Source organism: Brachyhypopomus gauderio, chromosome 13, assembly GCF_052324685.1.
Source record: "Brachyhypopomus gauderio isolate BG-103 chromosome 13, BGAUD_0.2, whole genome shotgun sequence".
NCBI lineage: Eukaryota > Metazoa > Chordata > Actinopteri > Gymnotiformes > Hypopomidae > Brachyhypopomus > Brachyhypopomus gauderio.
In genome coordinates, this window is record NC_135223.1 from 8,148,909 (window position 1) to 8,164,584 (window position 15,676).

Here is a 15,676-nt window from a genome sequence, read left to right on the forward strand (position 1 = left end):
CCCTGGGACTATTTACACACTTTACACACACTGCTATTAATCAAAAGTTCACAATCTCCACAAAGCAGAAACACACACACAAAAAGTACAACCACTAAAATATTTTATTTAGTTTAGTTCTAATAGATGTTACATCTAAAACAAAAAAAATCCTTGTGACTTCTGACCATTATTAAATTCAGTTATTTTACTTTTTTTGCTTTACTTTCTTCAGAATCAGTGAACACGCATCATAAGGACCAGTACATGAAGACCTACATGATTATTTTATTTATTTTTTCTTTCAGGTCAGACCACTGTACAGATAGTTGATACACACTGGGGTTTTATACATGTGTATTCGTATGTATATTTTAGAATGATTTAATATGATTTAGCTTCAGTTGTTTGCTGCTCTCCCTAAACCCATAAACAAAAGACCCAAGACCTGCGGCAAAACAACTCTCTCTAGTGTTCACATGAACGCTAACCTGCATACACACGCCTACAACAGTGAGCCTTCATACACATGAAGACCATCTAAAACAGCTCGTTCAAGAGTGTATAACTGAAGGTAAACTTATCAACCACTCACGCATGCATACACGGAGTCTTCAGAAGGCTTTCAGAAATAAACACTCAACACATGCCACACGGCCAGGGCCGGAGTGGGACACCTTTTCAGCCCGGGAGTTTTATGCCCAAATCCGGCCCAAAATTATTTTTCCCTCCCAATTGGCCCAAACTAGAGATTAACATGAACCGGCCCATCGGGAATCCTCCCGAATCTCCCGATTAGCCACTCCGGCTCTGCACACGGCCCATTTCAAGTGCACGTGCTCCCTGTGCGTCAGCGCTGCATAATTATTGGGGGCAAATTTGTGGCGTAACGCTTGAAGGATTTCATTCTTAAAAGGACCATTTGGGTAAGATGACTACAGATTTACCGGCTGCAAGGCGGACACGGGAGGGGCGCGTGAGAGGAGCAGGAGCTAATGACACAGGTAATGAAGTTACCATGGCGGTGAGGGCAGGATGAGACAGACACACCGGGGGGGGGGAGGATCATTATCAAACCACCTCTGCTGTCCTTCACAAAAGCATGTGACCTCTGGAGTCAGACCGCATTTCTAACCTTTTATGTGGCATTACTGTGGATGTTGGCATACGCGTCACTATCGAGTTTAACGCTTTTCTAAGAAGATCCAGTCTGCGTGTCAGGACCGTCAGCCTCCTGAGCCGGTCGGGCGGGTTCCGCCGGTGCTCCTCCGTATGGGAGAGTCAGCAACACATTTATACTGAGGAAGTAGCACCCTCAAGCCGCCTCCTAACTGACTTTTAGCTTCAAACCTGTCGAAGGAACGACCAACGCTGGTGTAACACCGCCTAACGTGAGCAAGCAGCCGCGGTGGAGTGAAGCATATGAATAATGATCAGTCACCAGAACCACGATGATCTTTCCCACTGTTTCTACATCAAACTTTTATTAAGAGGGTCAGTAACTATACGTTAACGTCGCGTTTGCTGTTCCACACGAACAACAATCCAAACTAAATCAATCGACTAACGCAATGGGAATGTCGGCTTATCGATATCCCAACGTGAAGGTGTGTTGTGCGTGAGATGGTTTGGGTTTTGAATGTCACCAGGCTGCTATAATTAGCTGCAGACTATTCGGAGGTCTACAAACGACTCACCTGTCCAGCCGCCGCACAGGTAGCCGAGAGGCTTTACAACCCCAGCGATTTAGTACGTGTTCTGCAATACACATAAAGCACAAATACAGCCGCTTAACTGGACCGATGTGCTGTCGCTAGAACACCAATGATCTTAGATTTATTAAAGGAGGAAATAACCAACACGAATAATCTTAAAGAATAATAATAAAGGAGGAAATAACCAACACGAATGATCTTAAAGAATAATTAAAGGAGGAAATAACCAACACGAATGATCTTAGAGTTATTAAAGGAGGAGATAAGCACGTCATGGGGTTACCGAACACCCGTGACGTGGTCGGTTCCGACACCCCGCTGAAGGACGCAGTGATAAACGCGGATCAACGCTAATAACATTTGGACATGTCGCCATTTCTGGAAAACCTGAAAAGTAATGACGTTTGCCTTTTACAGCGGAAACGGTAGGAAGATGAGCGTTTTACCTGAGTCCGTGTCACCTGAGTTGTTTCTCCGCGTCCCACCTGAGCGGTGCTCGCTTCCTGAAGCGACACTGCGGTGCGGCCGTGCGCCCCCCTCCCGTCACGGTGGGAACACCTCCCTCCACCCGCTCCTCTCTCCTCCTCCTCCACCCGCTCCTCTCTCCTCCTCCACCGGCCTCTTCCCAGTCGCGCTGTGCCCACTCGATTTGACTGCCAGTCTTTTCCAGTCCTGCTGGTCGGCTCGACCCCTGGCGGAGCGCCGCTCTAGTTGTGCCCCCCCTCCGGTGCGGCTGGCCCGCTCCCGACTCCAGCTCCTCCTCAACCAGGAAGCGCCTTGTGCTCCTTACAGCGCAGCGGCGGATTGGCTCTGGCGGGCTGCGGAGGGTTGCTGGGGTGGGGATGCCAGCAGGGGAGGGTGCGGGTGGTGTGTGTGTGTGTGTGTGTGTGTGTGTGGGGGGTGGGGGGGGTGGGGCATTGCGTTGATATGAAGGACATCTAAAGTGTCCGTGCAAGCTGTCTAAATGAGCAGGCGTGCACAGAACTACCGGCATTAGCAGCTGTGAAAGTGTCTCTGAAAAAGTTTATTTTTTGATTGCGACCAGCAGGAGCGGGAACACGAGCACCTGAGCGCGAGCGTGAGGAGCGCCGCTCACGCGGACGGTGTCTCGCGCCGCACGGTCGGGGTTAGCGCCCTGCTAACGGCATATTTAATTCATTACAGCTGACTGAACTCTGAATGACTGTCTTTATCAAACAGCCTTTCTGAGACGCCTGGCTTGTACGTTTGTAACTGAAAAAACTGAGGTACATTTTAACATTTTCCTGTTGTCTTATTATTGTTGTAGTATAATGACAGTTTGTATGTCGAGGCCTTTGTGATGGATATGTCACAAGTGTCAGCAGGTCTGATGGTAAGGGGATGTCTGTACTGTAAAATGATTCATGCCTAAAAAAACGATGAGACAGAAAAAAACAAGAGAGTGAACAGAGAACACAAAGTGAGAAAGAAAGAGGAAGAGACAGAAAGGAGACACATTTCCTGTTTGAAGTGGTTTAGCGTTTCGAAGATCTGGAGGGGATCACCTCACTATCACAATCTGAACGTCATTCAGCAGACAGAAGTGTGTGTGTGTGTGTGTGTGTGTGTGTGTGTGAGAGTGATTAAAGCATCCCGTGTTGTCTCCACCACCTGCCCACCCCGTGCCAATCTCAGCTCCTGTTTGCTGCTGTTTGAGCTACTGGGTAAGGGCAGATTATGTTTCTGTCCTCCTTTGTCTCACACTCTCGATCTCTCTCACTCCTCCCCAAGCGTTCCCCTTCCTCCTGTGAGGTGTTACTATCAGTCTAAGTACTGAAATTTCATTTAATTTCATCGAGTGTACAATTTTGTGCTCATATTTAATTTGATATTTGACACCATCATGTGGCCAGAACTGGTAATGCAAATTCAGTTATATTACAGATGCATTACTTAACTACAAAATCAAGTTCTACTTTTGCGCTTACATTAGATCTGTATTACAACCTCATTGAAATGAACAATGAGCACATGACTGTTGCACATTGCTACTGGTGAAACCTGATACAGAATTTTTGTTGATGTATTTCCTGTTGTCCACTGTAAATGACAGAAGGTGTGAGAAGAGGTACTTGAGTCCTGGCCCATGTCAGCAGCTCCAGGCCAGCAGTGGCCCACTGGAGAGACGTAAAGGATTTCTGCCACCTGCGTGTGACACACTTAACCTTTGCCATAGAAGCTGAACCTTGATCTTTGGCCAGTTCAAAGTGACTAAACTATGCCAGAGAGAAATGCCAGTTTGTCAATAGCATTATCACCTTCTCCCCACAAAGCACAAATACCATCTAAATTAGCCAGCATCCACACCAATACCTGTCTGGGAATGTGTTCATTCATATGTCAAAACCTTTCCTGCACCCTTTTCTTCATGTTATGGATCAACACTGTCAGCCCCAATTGCCTTTTCCTTATTTTCCAGATATCTATCTCCTAACAGGCATTTTTTACTGAAAACTTCTGCTTCACAAAATGATCTGTGCAAACACTGTAACATCAGTTAATAAACAAATGGACATGTCTGAGTTTCCAGTAGTTTCCACATGACCTGCATGGTCGTCCGTTGTCCCATACAGACCTGTATCACTATACACTATAGTATACTATACTATATACTATACTGAGCACTAACTCAGCTGATACCACTTGCCGTTGTTCTTAAATGTGTCTGTCTATGGTTATTTGTGCTTCTTGGCAAACGTCTAACTTGCAAAACACTAGGTAATGATATTGACTCCTGTAGTTTAGTAGTAGTCTAACTCAATAGTGTCTTGAATTCTGGCCTATCTGTACTATTTCCTAGGATGAATTCTGTGATCAGATGCAAAGCACTTTGTAAGTCGCTCTGGATAAGAGCGTCTGCTAAATGCCATAAATGTAAATGTATCAGTGCAGGTTCAACAGGACCAATCAGAGTGGGGTGGCTCTTTGTCCTCTTCTTGCTCCGTTGGGTTAGGGATATTAGGGGTTAGGGGTTAGGGGTTAGGGTTAGAGCAGAAAAGGCTTTTACAGGTGGAGTTTCCCCACCACTTCTCCACCATCTGAAGTGGGTCAAAAACACTGAAATGTATTTTGATGCAAATTACAAATACATTTTCAAAATAGTTAAAAACAATACATATTATGTCCAAACATTTAATATACATCTTATTCAGTTAAATCCAGTATCAGGAAAATCCAGTATTTTTGAACATGTAGGCACAGGGATATTTACTCTAACAGTGGCTAGAATAAATGGAACATGGAGGCCAGAGTTAGTGGTTATGGGTATGATCATTAGGCCTATAGACAATATAATAAAATGTAAAATAAATTATATTTTAGGGTTTTTAACTATTTTTAGTCATATTCAGTAGAAATTAAAAATATCCTTAATATGTAAATTTAAAATACATGAATAAATGTTCAAGTACTGGCCATTTCTGTCAATCAGTTCTCTGTAACATCTAGTTGAGGGCTGCCAAATCTCTTCCAAAATTTGACAACCACACTGGAGATTTATATACATATATGGTTTATAAATGTATAATCTGAAGAAGATCCCAGATAAGTAACTGCAGTGTTACTATGCAATGTAAAGTGCATAGTAAAGCTATGCAAAGTAAAATAGAACAGTTCTTTATTGTCACTCAGAAAACATTCTTACCAACTATATGTTTAAATTGGGACATTCACTCCATGAGGTTCTAAAGTTTCAGTCATGTAGATCAGTAATTTCATTGCTGCCATAGCAACAAGTGGCTATGCAAACAGATATGTTGTTAATACAATATCCATTAGTATTAAAATGCCTTGGTACTGTAAATAACAAATCCTTAGTCCTGATGGTCTGGAGATGTTCAACAAACTGATCAGTCTTCTCCTGGTTTCTCCAATGTAAAGCTGATTACATCTCTTGGACGTAATGCAGTACACAACACCTGCTGTGGTGATGAGGATGAATCAGTGAGGACAATTTTTTTGTGCCACTTATTTTAGTGGTTGTGTTAATGAATTTACACATAGCACATCTAGAATCGTTGCAGGCTACAGTACCACAGTTTACTAGCCACTTTATTAGGTACACCTTGCTAGTACCGGGTTGAATCCCCTTTTGTGTTCAGAACTGCCTTAATCCTTCCTGGCACAGATTCAACAAGGTACTGGAAACATTCCTCAGAGAGTCTGGCCCATATTGACATCTTGGTTACTGTGAAGGCCATTCATGTACAATGAACTCATTCTCATGTTTAAGAAATCATTCTGAGATGATTCACGCTTTGTGACACAGCAAGTTATCCTGCTGGAAGTAGCCATCAGAAGATGGTAGACTGTGGTCATAAAGGGATGGACATGGTCAGCAACAATTCTCAGGTAGGCTGTGGCATTGACACGATGCTCAATTGATACTAATGGGCCCAAAGTGTGCCAGGAAAATATCCCCCACACTATTGCACCACCACCAGCCTGAACCATTGATACAAGGCAGGATGGATCCATGCTTTCATGTTGTTGACAGCAAATTCTGACCCTACCATCCGAATGCTGCATCGTAAATTGAGGCTCATCAATTTACGCTGCGGTTTTTCCATCTTCTATTGTCCAATTTTGGTGAGCCTGTGTAAATTGGAGTGGCACCCGGTGTGGTGTTCTGCTGCTACAGCCCATCTGCCTTAAAGTTCGACGTGTTGTGTGTTCAGAGATGCTCTTCTGCATGCCTCGATTGTAACTGGTTATTTGAGTTACTGTTGCTGTTCTATCAGCTTGAACCAGTCTGGCCATTCTCCTCTGACCTCTGGCATCAACAAGGCATTTGCGCCCACAGAAACTGCTGCTCACTGGATATTTTCTCTTTTTCTGACCATTCTGTGAAAATCCTAGAGATGGTTGTGCGTGATACTCCCAGTAGATCAGCAGTTTCTGAAATATTCAGACCAACCAGCTTGTCTGGCACCAACAACCATGCCATGCAACCATGTAAAATCACTTAAATCACCTTTCTTCCCCATTCTGATGCTCGGTTTGAACTGCAGCATATCGTCTTGGCCATTTCCACACGCTTAAATGCACTGAGTTGCTGCTATGTGATTGGCTGATTTGACAATTGTGTTAATGAGCAGTTGGGCAGGTGTACCTAATAAAGTGGACATCTTTGATGTCTTGCCCTGCTTGTGTAAGGTGTCGGTGGTCGTCTTTTGGACAACTGTCAAGTCGGCAGGCTTCCTCATGATTGTGTAGCCTACCGAACTATACTGAGAGACCATTTAAATTCCTTTGCAGGTGTTTTGAGTTCATTAGCTGTTTGGCACCAGGTGTCTTCAATATTGAACCATTTCAGGTACAGAATTAGTGGTTTTCATTAGTTTACAGTTATAATAATCAAATTAAAAGAAATAAAACTTGAAATATATCAAGTCTGTGAGTATAATGCGTATAATATACAAGTTTCACTTTTTGAATGGGATTACTGAAATAAATACTTTTTCATGATATTCTAATTTTATGACCAGCACCAGCAAATGACACACACACCTGACATGTGTTAAGAAGCACATTAATCTGATAATTTACATAATTACCTGCCATTTATATAAAATGTACACATTTTCTCATGGATTATACATATTTAGACACACAAACACAAATTAGGGGAAGCAACATACTGATTCTAAATTCTCTTTATTCTCATTAAAATAACCCTTACATCATAAATCCTGTGTATATATCATCCTTTCATAATTATTAGAATCACACTATTGTTTTTGAAGAAAAGCTAAAGCTGTGGTATAAATAAAAATAAACCTTTTGGTCCTTAATGTGCACTCTAGGCATCTGGTTTTAGGAGTAGAAAAGACATCAAAGAACAGGATGTAATGGGACTAAGGGTGAGAGGGTGAGAGATATATCAGTACTAGGAATGTGTGGGGACTGTGTGTGGAGAAGTATGTGGGGTGTGTCAGTGGAGCATGTGTGTTAGGGGAGTGGGGTGGAGTATGTGTGTTGGATGAGTGTGTCAGGTGGAGAAAGTAAGTTCGAGGATTGTGTGGGGTGGAGTATATGTGTTAGGGGAATGTGTTGGGTGGAGCATATAAGTTGGAGGAGTATTTGGGGTGTGTCAGGTGGTGTATGTGTATGGGGTGGAACATGTGTGTTGGGGGAGTGGGTGGGGGGTTGTAGCTGATGGCAACTATAAAGGCAGTTTGACATATCAAAGCTGATCACACAGCTGGAGATGAAAGACAACAGGAACATTTTAAGATCATGTGTTTTACCAGACAGACAGAAAGAAGCCCATATTTACAGAGAACCCGGCAACCTCTAGCACTGTAGTCACTGTGGAAGATGCAACATTTTGTGTAACACAAAAAAACATTTCATTATAGCAGTCATTGTGATGAAGGTTCTAGAACTGTTTAATTTTAGCAACCATTGTGATGAAGGTTCTAGAACTGTTAAATTTTAGCAACCATTGTGATGAAGGTTCTAGAACTGTTTAATTTTAGCAACCATTGTCATGAGAGTTCTAGAGCTGTACTGTCCAAAACTAACACCAAACACCTGAGACAAAAACTTACTACTGGATGCCTTCTAATCACCTTGATTAATGTGATGTTGTAGTTATTTCAGAAATATGCTGTCTATTTATAATTATTTGTGTTAATTTTAAATTGTTATTTTTTTTATCATTTATTTTTATAAAATTTATTTTACATTTTGTGATCAAAATGTAGTGAGGGAGTGAAAATGGAAAATAAATGACATTTCTGGTTATGGCCTTTATCACTTGACATTTCAGTAGTGTAATGGCAGTAAGTGGCATAAGTGTGATAGTGGTGTAGTGTGGTAACATTGTAGTGAGGTAGTGGTGCAGTATGGCAGCTGTGTATTGTGGCAGCTGTTTACCATGGCAGCAGTGTAGTGTGGTAGTTGTGTAATGTAGCATTGTAGTGAGGTAGTGGTGTAGTGTATCAGTAGTCTAATGTGGTAGCGGTATAGTGTGGCAGCTGTGTTGTGTGGTAGTGGTGTAATGTTGTACTAAAGTTGGTGGTATAGAGTGGTAGCATATTGTAGTAGTGGTGTAGTGTAGTAGCAGTATAGTGTGGCAGTGGTGTAGTGTAGTAGTGGTATAGTGTGGCAGTGGTGTAGTGTAGTAGTGGTGTAGTGTAGTGGCGGTATAGTGTGGCAGTGGTGTAGTGTAGTAGCAGTATAGTGTGACAGTGGTGTAGTGTAGTAGCGGTATAGTGTTGTAGTGTAGTAGCGGTATAGTGTGACAGTGGTATAGTATGGCAGTAGGGTAGTGTAGTAGTGGTATAGTGTGGCTGTAGTGTAGAGTGGTATAGTGTGGTAGTGTTGTAGTGTAGTAGTGGTTTATTGTGGCAGTGGTGTAGTGTAGTAGTGGTATAGTGTGGCAGTGGTGTAGTGTAGTAGAGGTATAGTGTGGTAGTGTAGTAGCGGTATAGTGTGGCAGTGGTGTAGTGTAGTGGCGGTATAGTGTAGTAGTGGAATAGTGTGGCAGTGGTGTAGTGTAGTAGTGGTATAGTGTGGCAGTGGTGTAGTGTAGTAGTGGTATAGGGTGGTAGTGTTGTGGTGTAGTAGAGGTATAGTGTGGCTGTAGTGTAGTAGTGGTATAGTGTGGTAGTGTTGTAGTGTAGTAGTGGTTTATTGTGGCAGTGGTGTAGTGTAGTGTCGGTATAGTGTGGCAGTGGTGTAGTGTAGTGTCGGTATAGTGTGGCAGTGATGTAGTGTAGTGGCGGTATAGTGTGGCAGTGGTGTAGTGTAGTAGCGGTGTAGTGTGGCAGTGGTGTAGTGTAGTAGCGGTATAGTGTGGCAGTGGTGTAGTGGCGGTATAGTGTGGCAGTGGTGTAGTGTTGTAGTGGTATAGTGTGGCAGTGGTGTGTAGTAGCGGTATAGTGTGGTAGTGGTGTAGTGTAGTGGTGGTATAGTGTGGCTGTGGTGTAGTGTAGTGGCTGTGGTGTAGTGTAGTAGCAGTAAAGTGTTGTAGTGTAGTAGCGTTATAGTGTGACAGTGGTGTAGTGTAGTAGCAGTATAGTGAGACTGGTATAGTGTGGCAGTGGTGTAGTGTGGCAGTGGTGTAGTGTGGCAGTGGTATAGTGTGGCAGTGGTATAGTGTGGCAGTGGTGTAGTGTAGCAGTGGTGTAGTGTAGTAGTTGTATAGTGTAGCTGTAGTGTAGTAGCGGTATAGTGTGGCAGTGGTGTAGTGTAGTGGCGGTATAGTGTAGCAGTGGTATAGTGATAGTGGTGTAGTGTAGCATTGGTGTAGTGTAGTAGTGGTATAGTGTAGCAGTATTGTAGTGTAGTGGCGGTATAGTGTGGCAGTGGTGTAGTGTAGTGGCGGTATAGTGTGGCAGTGGTGTAGTGTAGTAGCGGTATAGTGTGGCAGTGGTGTAGTGTAGTAGTAGCGGTATAGTGTGGCAGTGGTGTAGTGTAGTAGTAGCGGTATAGTGTGGCAGTGGTGTAGTGTAGTAGTGTTATAGTGTAGTGGTGTTCTGTGTTGGGGTACTATATAGTGCTACTATATAGTGCAACGTTGGTTGGTAGTGGTATTGGTATAGGTTCACTTTTCTAAGCAATTATGTTCAAAATTTTAGAAACTTTATTTTTGACTAATGCTATTTGAGAGCTTGGGGAGACTAGTTTAGTTTAGTTTGACAACATTTATGAACATTGCTTATTACTATATTCCACTGCAGTATGGCTGGCTTAAAAGAAAACTCATGATGGCCACTGCTCACAAAGAACTGCAGAAACACAGCGAACACTGCACATCACTTCATCAGAGATGGTGAAAACAGGATCATGAATGTTCATGTTCATGGAACCTGCTTCAGACACGGAGACAGACCACATATTCAGTAGAATCTAGAGGTTCAGATTGATGGAGCTGCCACGTGTTTTAATGTATTTCCAGTTCTGCTACCTGATCTGCACCTACAACCCATAACACAGCACATGAACTCTGACCAGCTGTCCACGTGTCTACGCCAATGCTCTGTTCCTGTTTACATGTGTGCAGGAAGCTTGTGTCTCAGTGCATCAGATTCTCTCTGGACTATGTTGGCATCCTGTTTCCCCACCTGAGGGGAGGTGGCTTGGGCACCTGGGGCTGGAGATGGAGGGGGTGTATCAGCCAGCAGTGACACAGATGTGGATTTAGATGTGGACAGAGTTGGTCTGGATGAGGAAGCAGTGCTAATGGGTGGGGTTTGTGTAGAGGGAGGGATGGGGACTTGAATGATTGGGGCCTGAGGCTGACTGGGTGTAGCCATACCTGTAACTATACTCTTGTACTCCTTTTGTGTAGGAGTTGGTATAGGTGTAGTTATTAGGGTTAGAACTGGGCTTGTGTTGCGGGTTTGGGTGGTGACTGGGGTTGGTGTGGGGGTGTGGGATTGTGACTGGGGTGCTGTTGTAGTTTGGGTGGTGACTGGGGTTGGTGTGGGGGTGTGGGTTTGTGACTGGGCTGCTGTTGTAGTTTGGGTGTGGAGAAGCATTGGACTTGAAGTGGGAGTTTGTATATGAGTGCCAGTCTGGAACGTGGGAGGAGGTATGCTTTGAGTTTGTGTTTGATCTTGTGTTTGGATTTGTGTAGGGCTTTGGATAGGTGGCAATCGAGCCTGAGAGAAGACAGGATTTTGCATGTCCGAAACAGCAGTGTGGAGAAGAGCGGACATCAGGGCAGTAGATGTTAGATTTTGTAACGGAGCTGAGGTTGGTACAGCAGCAGCTGGAGTTTGTAATGGAACTGGAATTTTCACTGTGCTTGTAATTTGGGTGGAGCCTGAGATGCGGGTTTGGGAAGGTGCTGAAAGAGAGATTGAGGCTTCAGCTTGGGTAACATTTGTAATGGGGGTTTGAATTGTGGTCGGGCTCTGGGTCTGCACTGCTGAATGTGTTGAGGTCTGACCATGAGTGGAAGTTTCAGTTTGGGTGGGAGCTGGAATTGGTGGTTGAGTGTAAGTGGGTGTTTGAATGGGGGTTGGTGTCCGGGTTGGTGTTGTTGCTGCAGGGGGAGGTGGACTGTTGGTGCAGGATAAAGGAGAGGGCTGGGAGAGGGTTTGAGAGAATTTGGAGCGAGGGCTCTGGGGCGCAGAGGTCCCTGGGGAAGTGGATGTGTGCGCAGTGTAGAAAGAGGAGGAGGTTGAAGGGTGAGAGGGGGAGGGAGGTGAGGATTTGCTGTTCTGTGTTTGGAGAGGAGCCAAAGAGGAGGATGTAAAGGGCGGGTCAGAGGAAGAGTGAGGGGGCGGAGCCTGAGCACCAGGCTTTGGCCGCTGTGTTTGGGGGAGGCCTGGTGCAGAGGAGGTGAGAGATGAGAGAGACATGTGTTTGGGGGAGGCAGATACAAGGGGTATAGGGGCATGGGTGGGGGGGTTTGGAGGGGCAGGAGATGGTGTGGGTGGTGTTAGCTGTGTATGTGTGAGTGGAGAGGGCAGTGGGAGAGGTGCAGCAGGTGTTTTATGGGTAGGGTTTGAGCTCAACACTCCAGCACTTCCACCACGTGCAAGTTGTCCCTGTGAAACCAGGAAGGGGGTGGGCAGTAGGTTACCTCCAGAGGCTTTTCTGTGAAGGGGGGGGTGTGGCTGTACGGCAGCCCAGCTACGGTGAGGCAGCGTAGGCTGGGAGGCAGAGAGCAGCCTGGCTTCTTGCGTCAAACGGCCCAGCGCTGGTAAACCTTGTGTGCTGCCCCCTCCGCCATAACGCATTAGAGCCTCTTTTGCCCCCTGCTGGCGCCCTTCAGACAACACGGCTGCCATGGCTGGGGAAGGGGGTGTGGCCTTATGGAGGGGTGATGTGCTAGCCCCTCCCCCTAATGTGCTACTCATCACTGAGGGTTCTGTGTGGAGGCGCAGACTATAGTGCAGAGCTCTGCCCGTCTGCAGTGGTGTGGATACTGATGATATAGGAGGGGTCTTGACTGCTGCCACAGGCAGTGGGGCTCCTCCCACAGTGGGAGGAGCAGCTGTAGAGGGGGAAGGTGTAGGGGTGATGTTGGCCGGCCCGCGAGGGCTTAGCCCACCCATCACTCCGATGAGAGAGCTGAGTGACTGTCGTGGGTGCAGGATGGGGGGGCGGGGCGGTGAGAGGGGGCAGGCGGAGGGTGAGGGTGAGATGGGCAGTGGTGGGGGCAGGAACATGCCTGCCCCATGCTGCTGTACAGGCTGCTGAAGAGCGATGGCTACATTGGTGGTGGCGGCTGCTGTCTGCAGGGGAGCGTGGACCAGTGGAGCCCAGATCACAGGTCGGGGATGTGGGGACACACTACCCCCCGCGCTGCCTCGGCTGCTGGTATTTATGTCCTGCATGGCAGGCATGCTATCATGTTTGACAATCTGCTGCACCAGGATACTGTCACACGAGCCAGCCCCACCTGGCCCTGTCCCCCGCCCCGCCCCCCCCGGGCCACGCCCCAGACTGCTGCCTGCCACAGACCCCCCCTGAGACGTCTTTCGTAACAGGATGGAGTTCTTCTTACCTGCAGATGAACAAAGAGATATGAGACACCACAGAGATCTGCAATTAAGATAACAAAAAGATTCACCCAATTAGGAGACAGACAATACCAATGCGGTTCAGTCGGTCGGCTGCTACTGTTTCAAAGGCCCGCCTCATCATCGGATGCTCCTCCAGCACCTCGTTGAAGCTGTCAACACTGAGTGAATAAAGACGACAGTACGTGTCCGCTCTGACGCTCGCCGTCCTCCTGCCTCGAGTCAGCAGACAAATCTCTGAAGAGGGAAACATGTATGAACACACAAACAGAAAAACACTCTGATGGATTGTGTATTAGGTAGCCTGACATTATATAATCTTTTATGCAAACTCACCTCCAAAATATGACCCATCACTGAGTTTGGTCTCCTTGTTGCCACGGGTGAGCACGCTAACACGGCCATGCTGAATAAAGTACATCTTGCGTCCGACGGTTCCTTCACGAATGATGAAGTCCCCTGGCTGGAACACCTCAAAGCGCAGCTTGGTCAGAACAGCCGTTACAAAGTTTGGATCGGCGTTAGCGAACAGGGGCATGTTGGCCACCAGGCTGCGGCAGTTAAAACTCACGATCTCCTGTTCAGAAGTAGCGCACACAGGACAGGGTTTACTACTGGTCAGGACAGGGTTTACTACTGGTCAGGAGGCTGGGGTGGCTAAAACTCCTAATGTGGAATATCACTGAAACTCACTGAAAAGACAAATCTTTTAAATCTTCTAAAAACTGTAAACTTCAGAGAACAAACACTAAAGACTTCAAACTGAATTGAAGCTGCACTTCAATGTGGATAGACTGGTGAATGTGGATAGACTGGATAAACTGTGTTTTGCATCATGAAATACTACTTTCGAAAATAATACCCATTATCAGTCAAAATATTGAATCATCTCATCAACCTAATCAGTGATTCTTTTCAAATCAGTAGTCTGTCAAACTACACCATTCCCTCTGTCTGAGTTATCCCAACAGGGTCTACCAAATGCTCTTAATACTGTTGTCAAAACACTTCCACTAAATATTTCTATTAATATTTTTATGAAAACAAAAGCCTGAACTATATATATATTAGTGATTTGGGTAACAAACCTCCTTTAATGGGTCACTCAGCTCCCCTAGGATATTTTCTTCATCAAACATTTTTCCCTGGTAGCGATGCTCATAGTACTCGTGGATCTTCTGTCTGACGTCGGCAGGGAGTTTGTGGAAGGACATATACTGCTCTACCTGCTTATACTGCAACACAGTACACAAGACGTCAGTCATTCAGAAGACGTCAGACATTCAGCACAGACAACATGCCATTGACAGACATTCAGCTTCAGGACATGATAGCACTGCTACATGTTCCAGAGCTACAGCAAACAAGAGTGCCTAACAGAGGACAAACCAAAATACACGCACACATGCACACATGCATACACTCAGCTACAGAATACTCCTGTCTAACTGTAGGAGAATACATCTAGAGAATACTCCTGTCTAACTGTAGGATAATACTTCTACAGAATACTCCTGTCTAACTGTAGGAGAATACTTCTACAGAATACTCATTTACAAGACTATGCCTTTATATTACATAATTCAAAAGGAACAAGCACTAAAACTGCTTATGAGTTACCTTAACCTTAAGAATAAAACAGAATAAATAATTTATTGAAGATCAATTATCAGTGACACTATCATTATCAGCCTCTGTGTGAAAGAGAACATACAGTGAAAACTTAGTTAAAACATACAATGGAAGTAGAACCTTTCACATCCATCCATCCATCCATCCATCCATCCATCCATCCATACCTTCTCCTGGTACTGTCGGCGGGAGGAGTCGAGGGACTGTATGAGGGCGGTGGCGTGGCCGATGAACATGGCGTAGCAGGTGGCCCCCACGATCATGCTGAGCATGGTGAGCCACACATCCGTCATGCCCTCTGGGGCCTGTGCACCGTAGCCGATGCACAGCATGTGACTCATGGCCTTGAAGAGGGCGTAGGAGTACTGCACACTCCAGGAGTCATTCTGCACACACAGGGAGCACCACGCTGAATCAGCACCAGCGTCTTCATCATTCATGTCTGAGCTGCCCCAGTGTGGACATCAGGAACAGGACTGTTGCTCTCATTACCACTACACTCATACTTCTACACTCATACTTCTACACTCATACTTCTACACTCATACTTCTACTCTGGAACTTTATTAAAGACACAGTGTAGCCCTGAGCCTGTCCCTAATCATAATCCTGACCTTAACCCTAATCCTCTAACTCTGTATGAGTAGTGGGTTTGTCATCACCATTTCAGATCAGCCGTTTGATGTTAGGATATAAGGTATGGGGTTAATGGGTTAGTGTATAAGAGTTGAGGTTGGGATATAAGGTATGGGATTAATGGATTAGTGTATAAGAGTTGAGGTTAGGATATAAGGTATAGGGTTAATGGGTTAGTGTATAAGAGTTGAGGTTAGGATATAAGGTATG

General features: G+C 45.3%; 2 protein-coding genes and 1 long non-coding RNA gene across 8 annotated transcripts in view; 1 reads left to right on the forward strand and 2 right to left on the reverse strand.

The window, feature by feature from the left end:
* zbtb7b (zinc finger and BTB domain containing 7B) overlaps positions 1-2,550 on the reverse strand; it is a 19,618-nt gene extending 17,068 nt beyond the window's left edge. Inside the window, exons 1-2 of one of the 3 annotated variants that reach the window (XM_076970599.1) lie at positions 2,141-2,550; positions 1,677-1,737 (exon numbers count right to left, since the gene is read on the reverse strand). The gene's annotated coding sequence lies outside the window, so the exon portion shown is untranslated. Of the gene's footprint in view, positions 1-574; positions 928-1,676; positions 1,738-2,140 lie in introns of those variants that run through there. The other 2 variants (XM_076970600.1, XM_076970601.1) reach the window with 2 other exon arrangements.
* LOC143473549 (uncharacterized) overlaps positions 793-15,676 on the forward strand; it is a 19,656-nt gene continuing 4,772 nt past the window's right edge. Inside the window, exon 1 of one of the 2 annotated variants that reach the window (XR_013120546.1) lies at positions 793-983. This is a non-coding gene — a long non-coding RNA (uncharacterized LOC143473549). Of the gene's footprint in view, positions 984-12,670; positions 13,452-15,676 lie in introns of those variants that run through there. The other variant, XR_013120545.1, reaches the window with a different exon arrangement.
* Positions 10,283-15,676, reverse strand: part of LOC143473545 (uncharacterized) — a 22,004-nt gene continuing 16,610 nt past the window's right edge. For all 3 annotated transcript variants that reach the window (XM_076970591.1, XM_076970590.1, XM_076970592.1), the window contains exons 6-10: positions 14,998-15,216; positions 14,287-14,433; positions 13,535-13,775; positions 13,271-13,435; positions 10,283-13,182 (exon numbers count right to left, since the gene is read on the reverse strand). In XM_076970591.1, the coding sequence (XP_076826706.1) occupies positions 10,712-13,182; positions 13,271-13,435; positions 13,535-13,775; positions 14,287-14,433; positions 14,998-15,216 (3,243 nt within the window). In that variant the 3' untranslated portion in view covers positions 10,283-10,711. The remainder of the gene's footprint in view (positions 13,183-13,270; positions 13,436-13,534; positions 13,776-14,286; positions 14,434-14,997; positions 15,217-15,676) is intronic.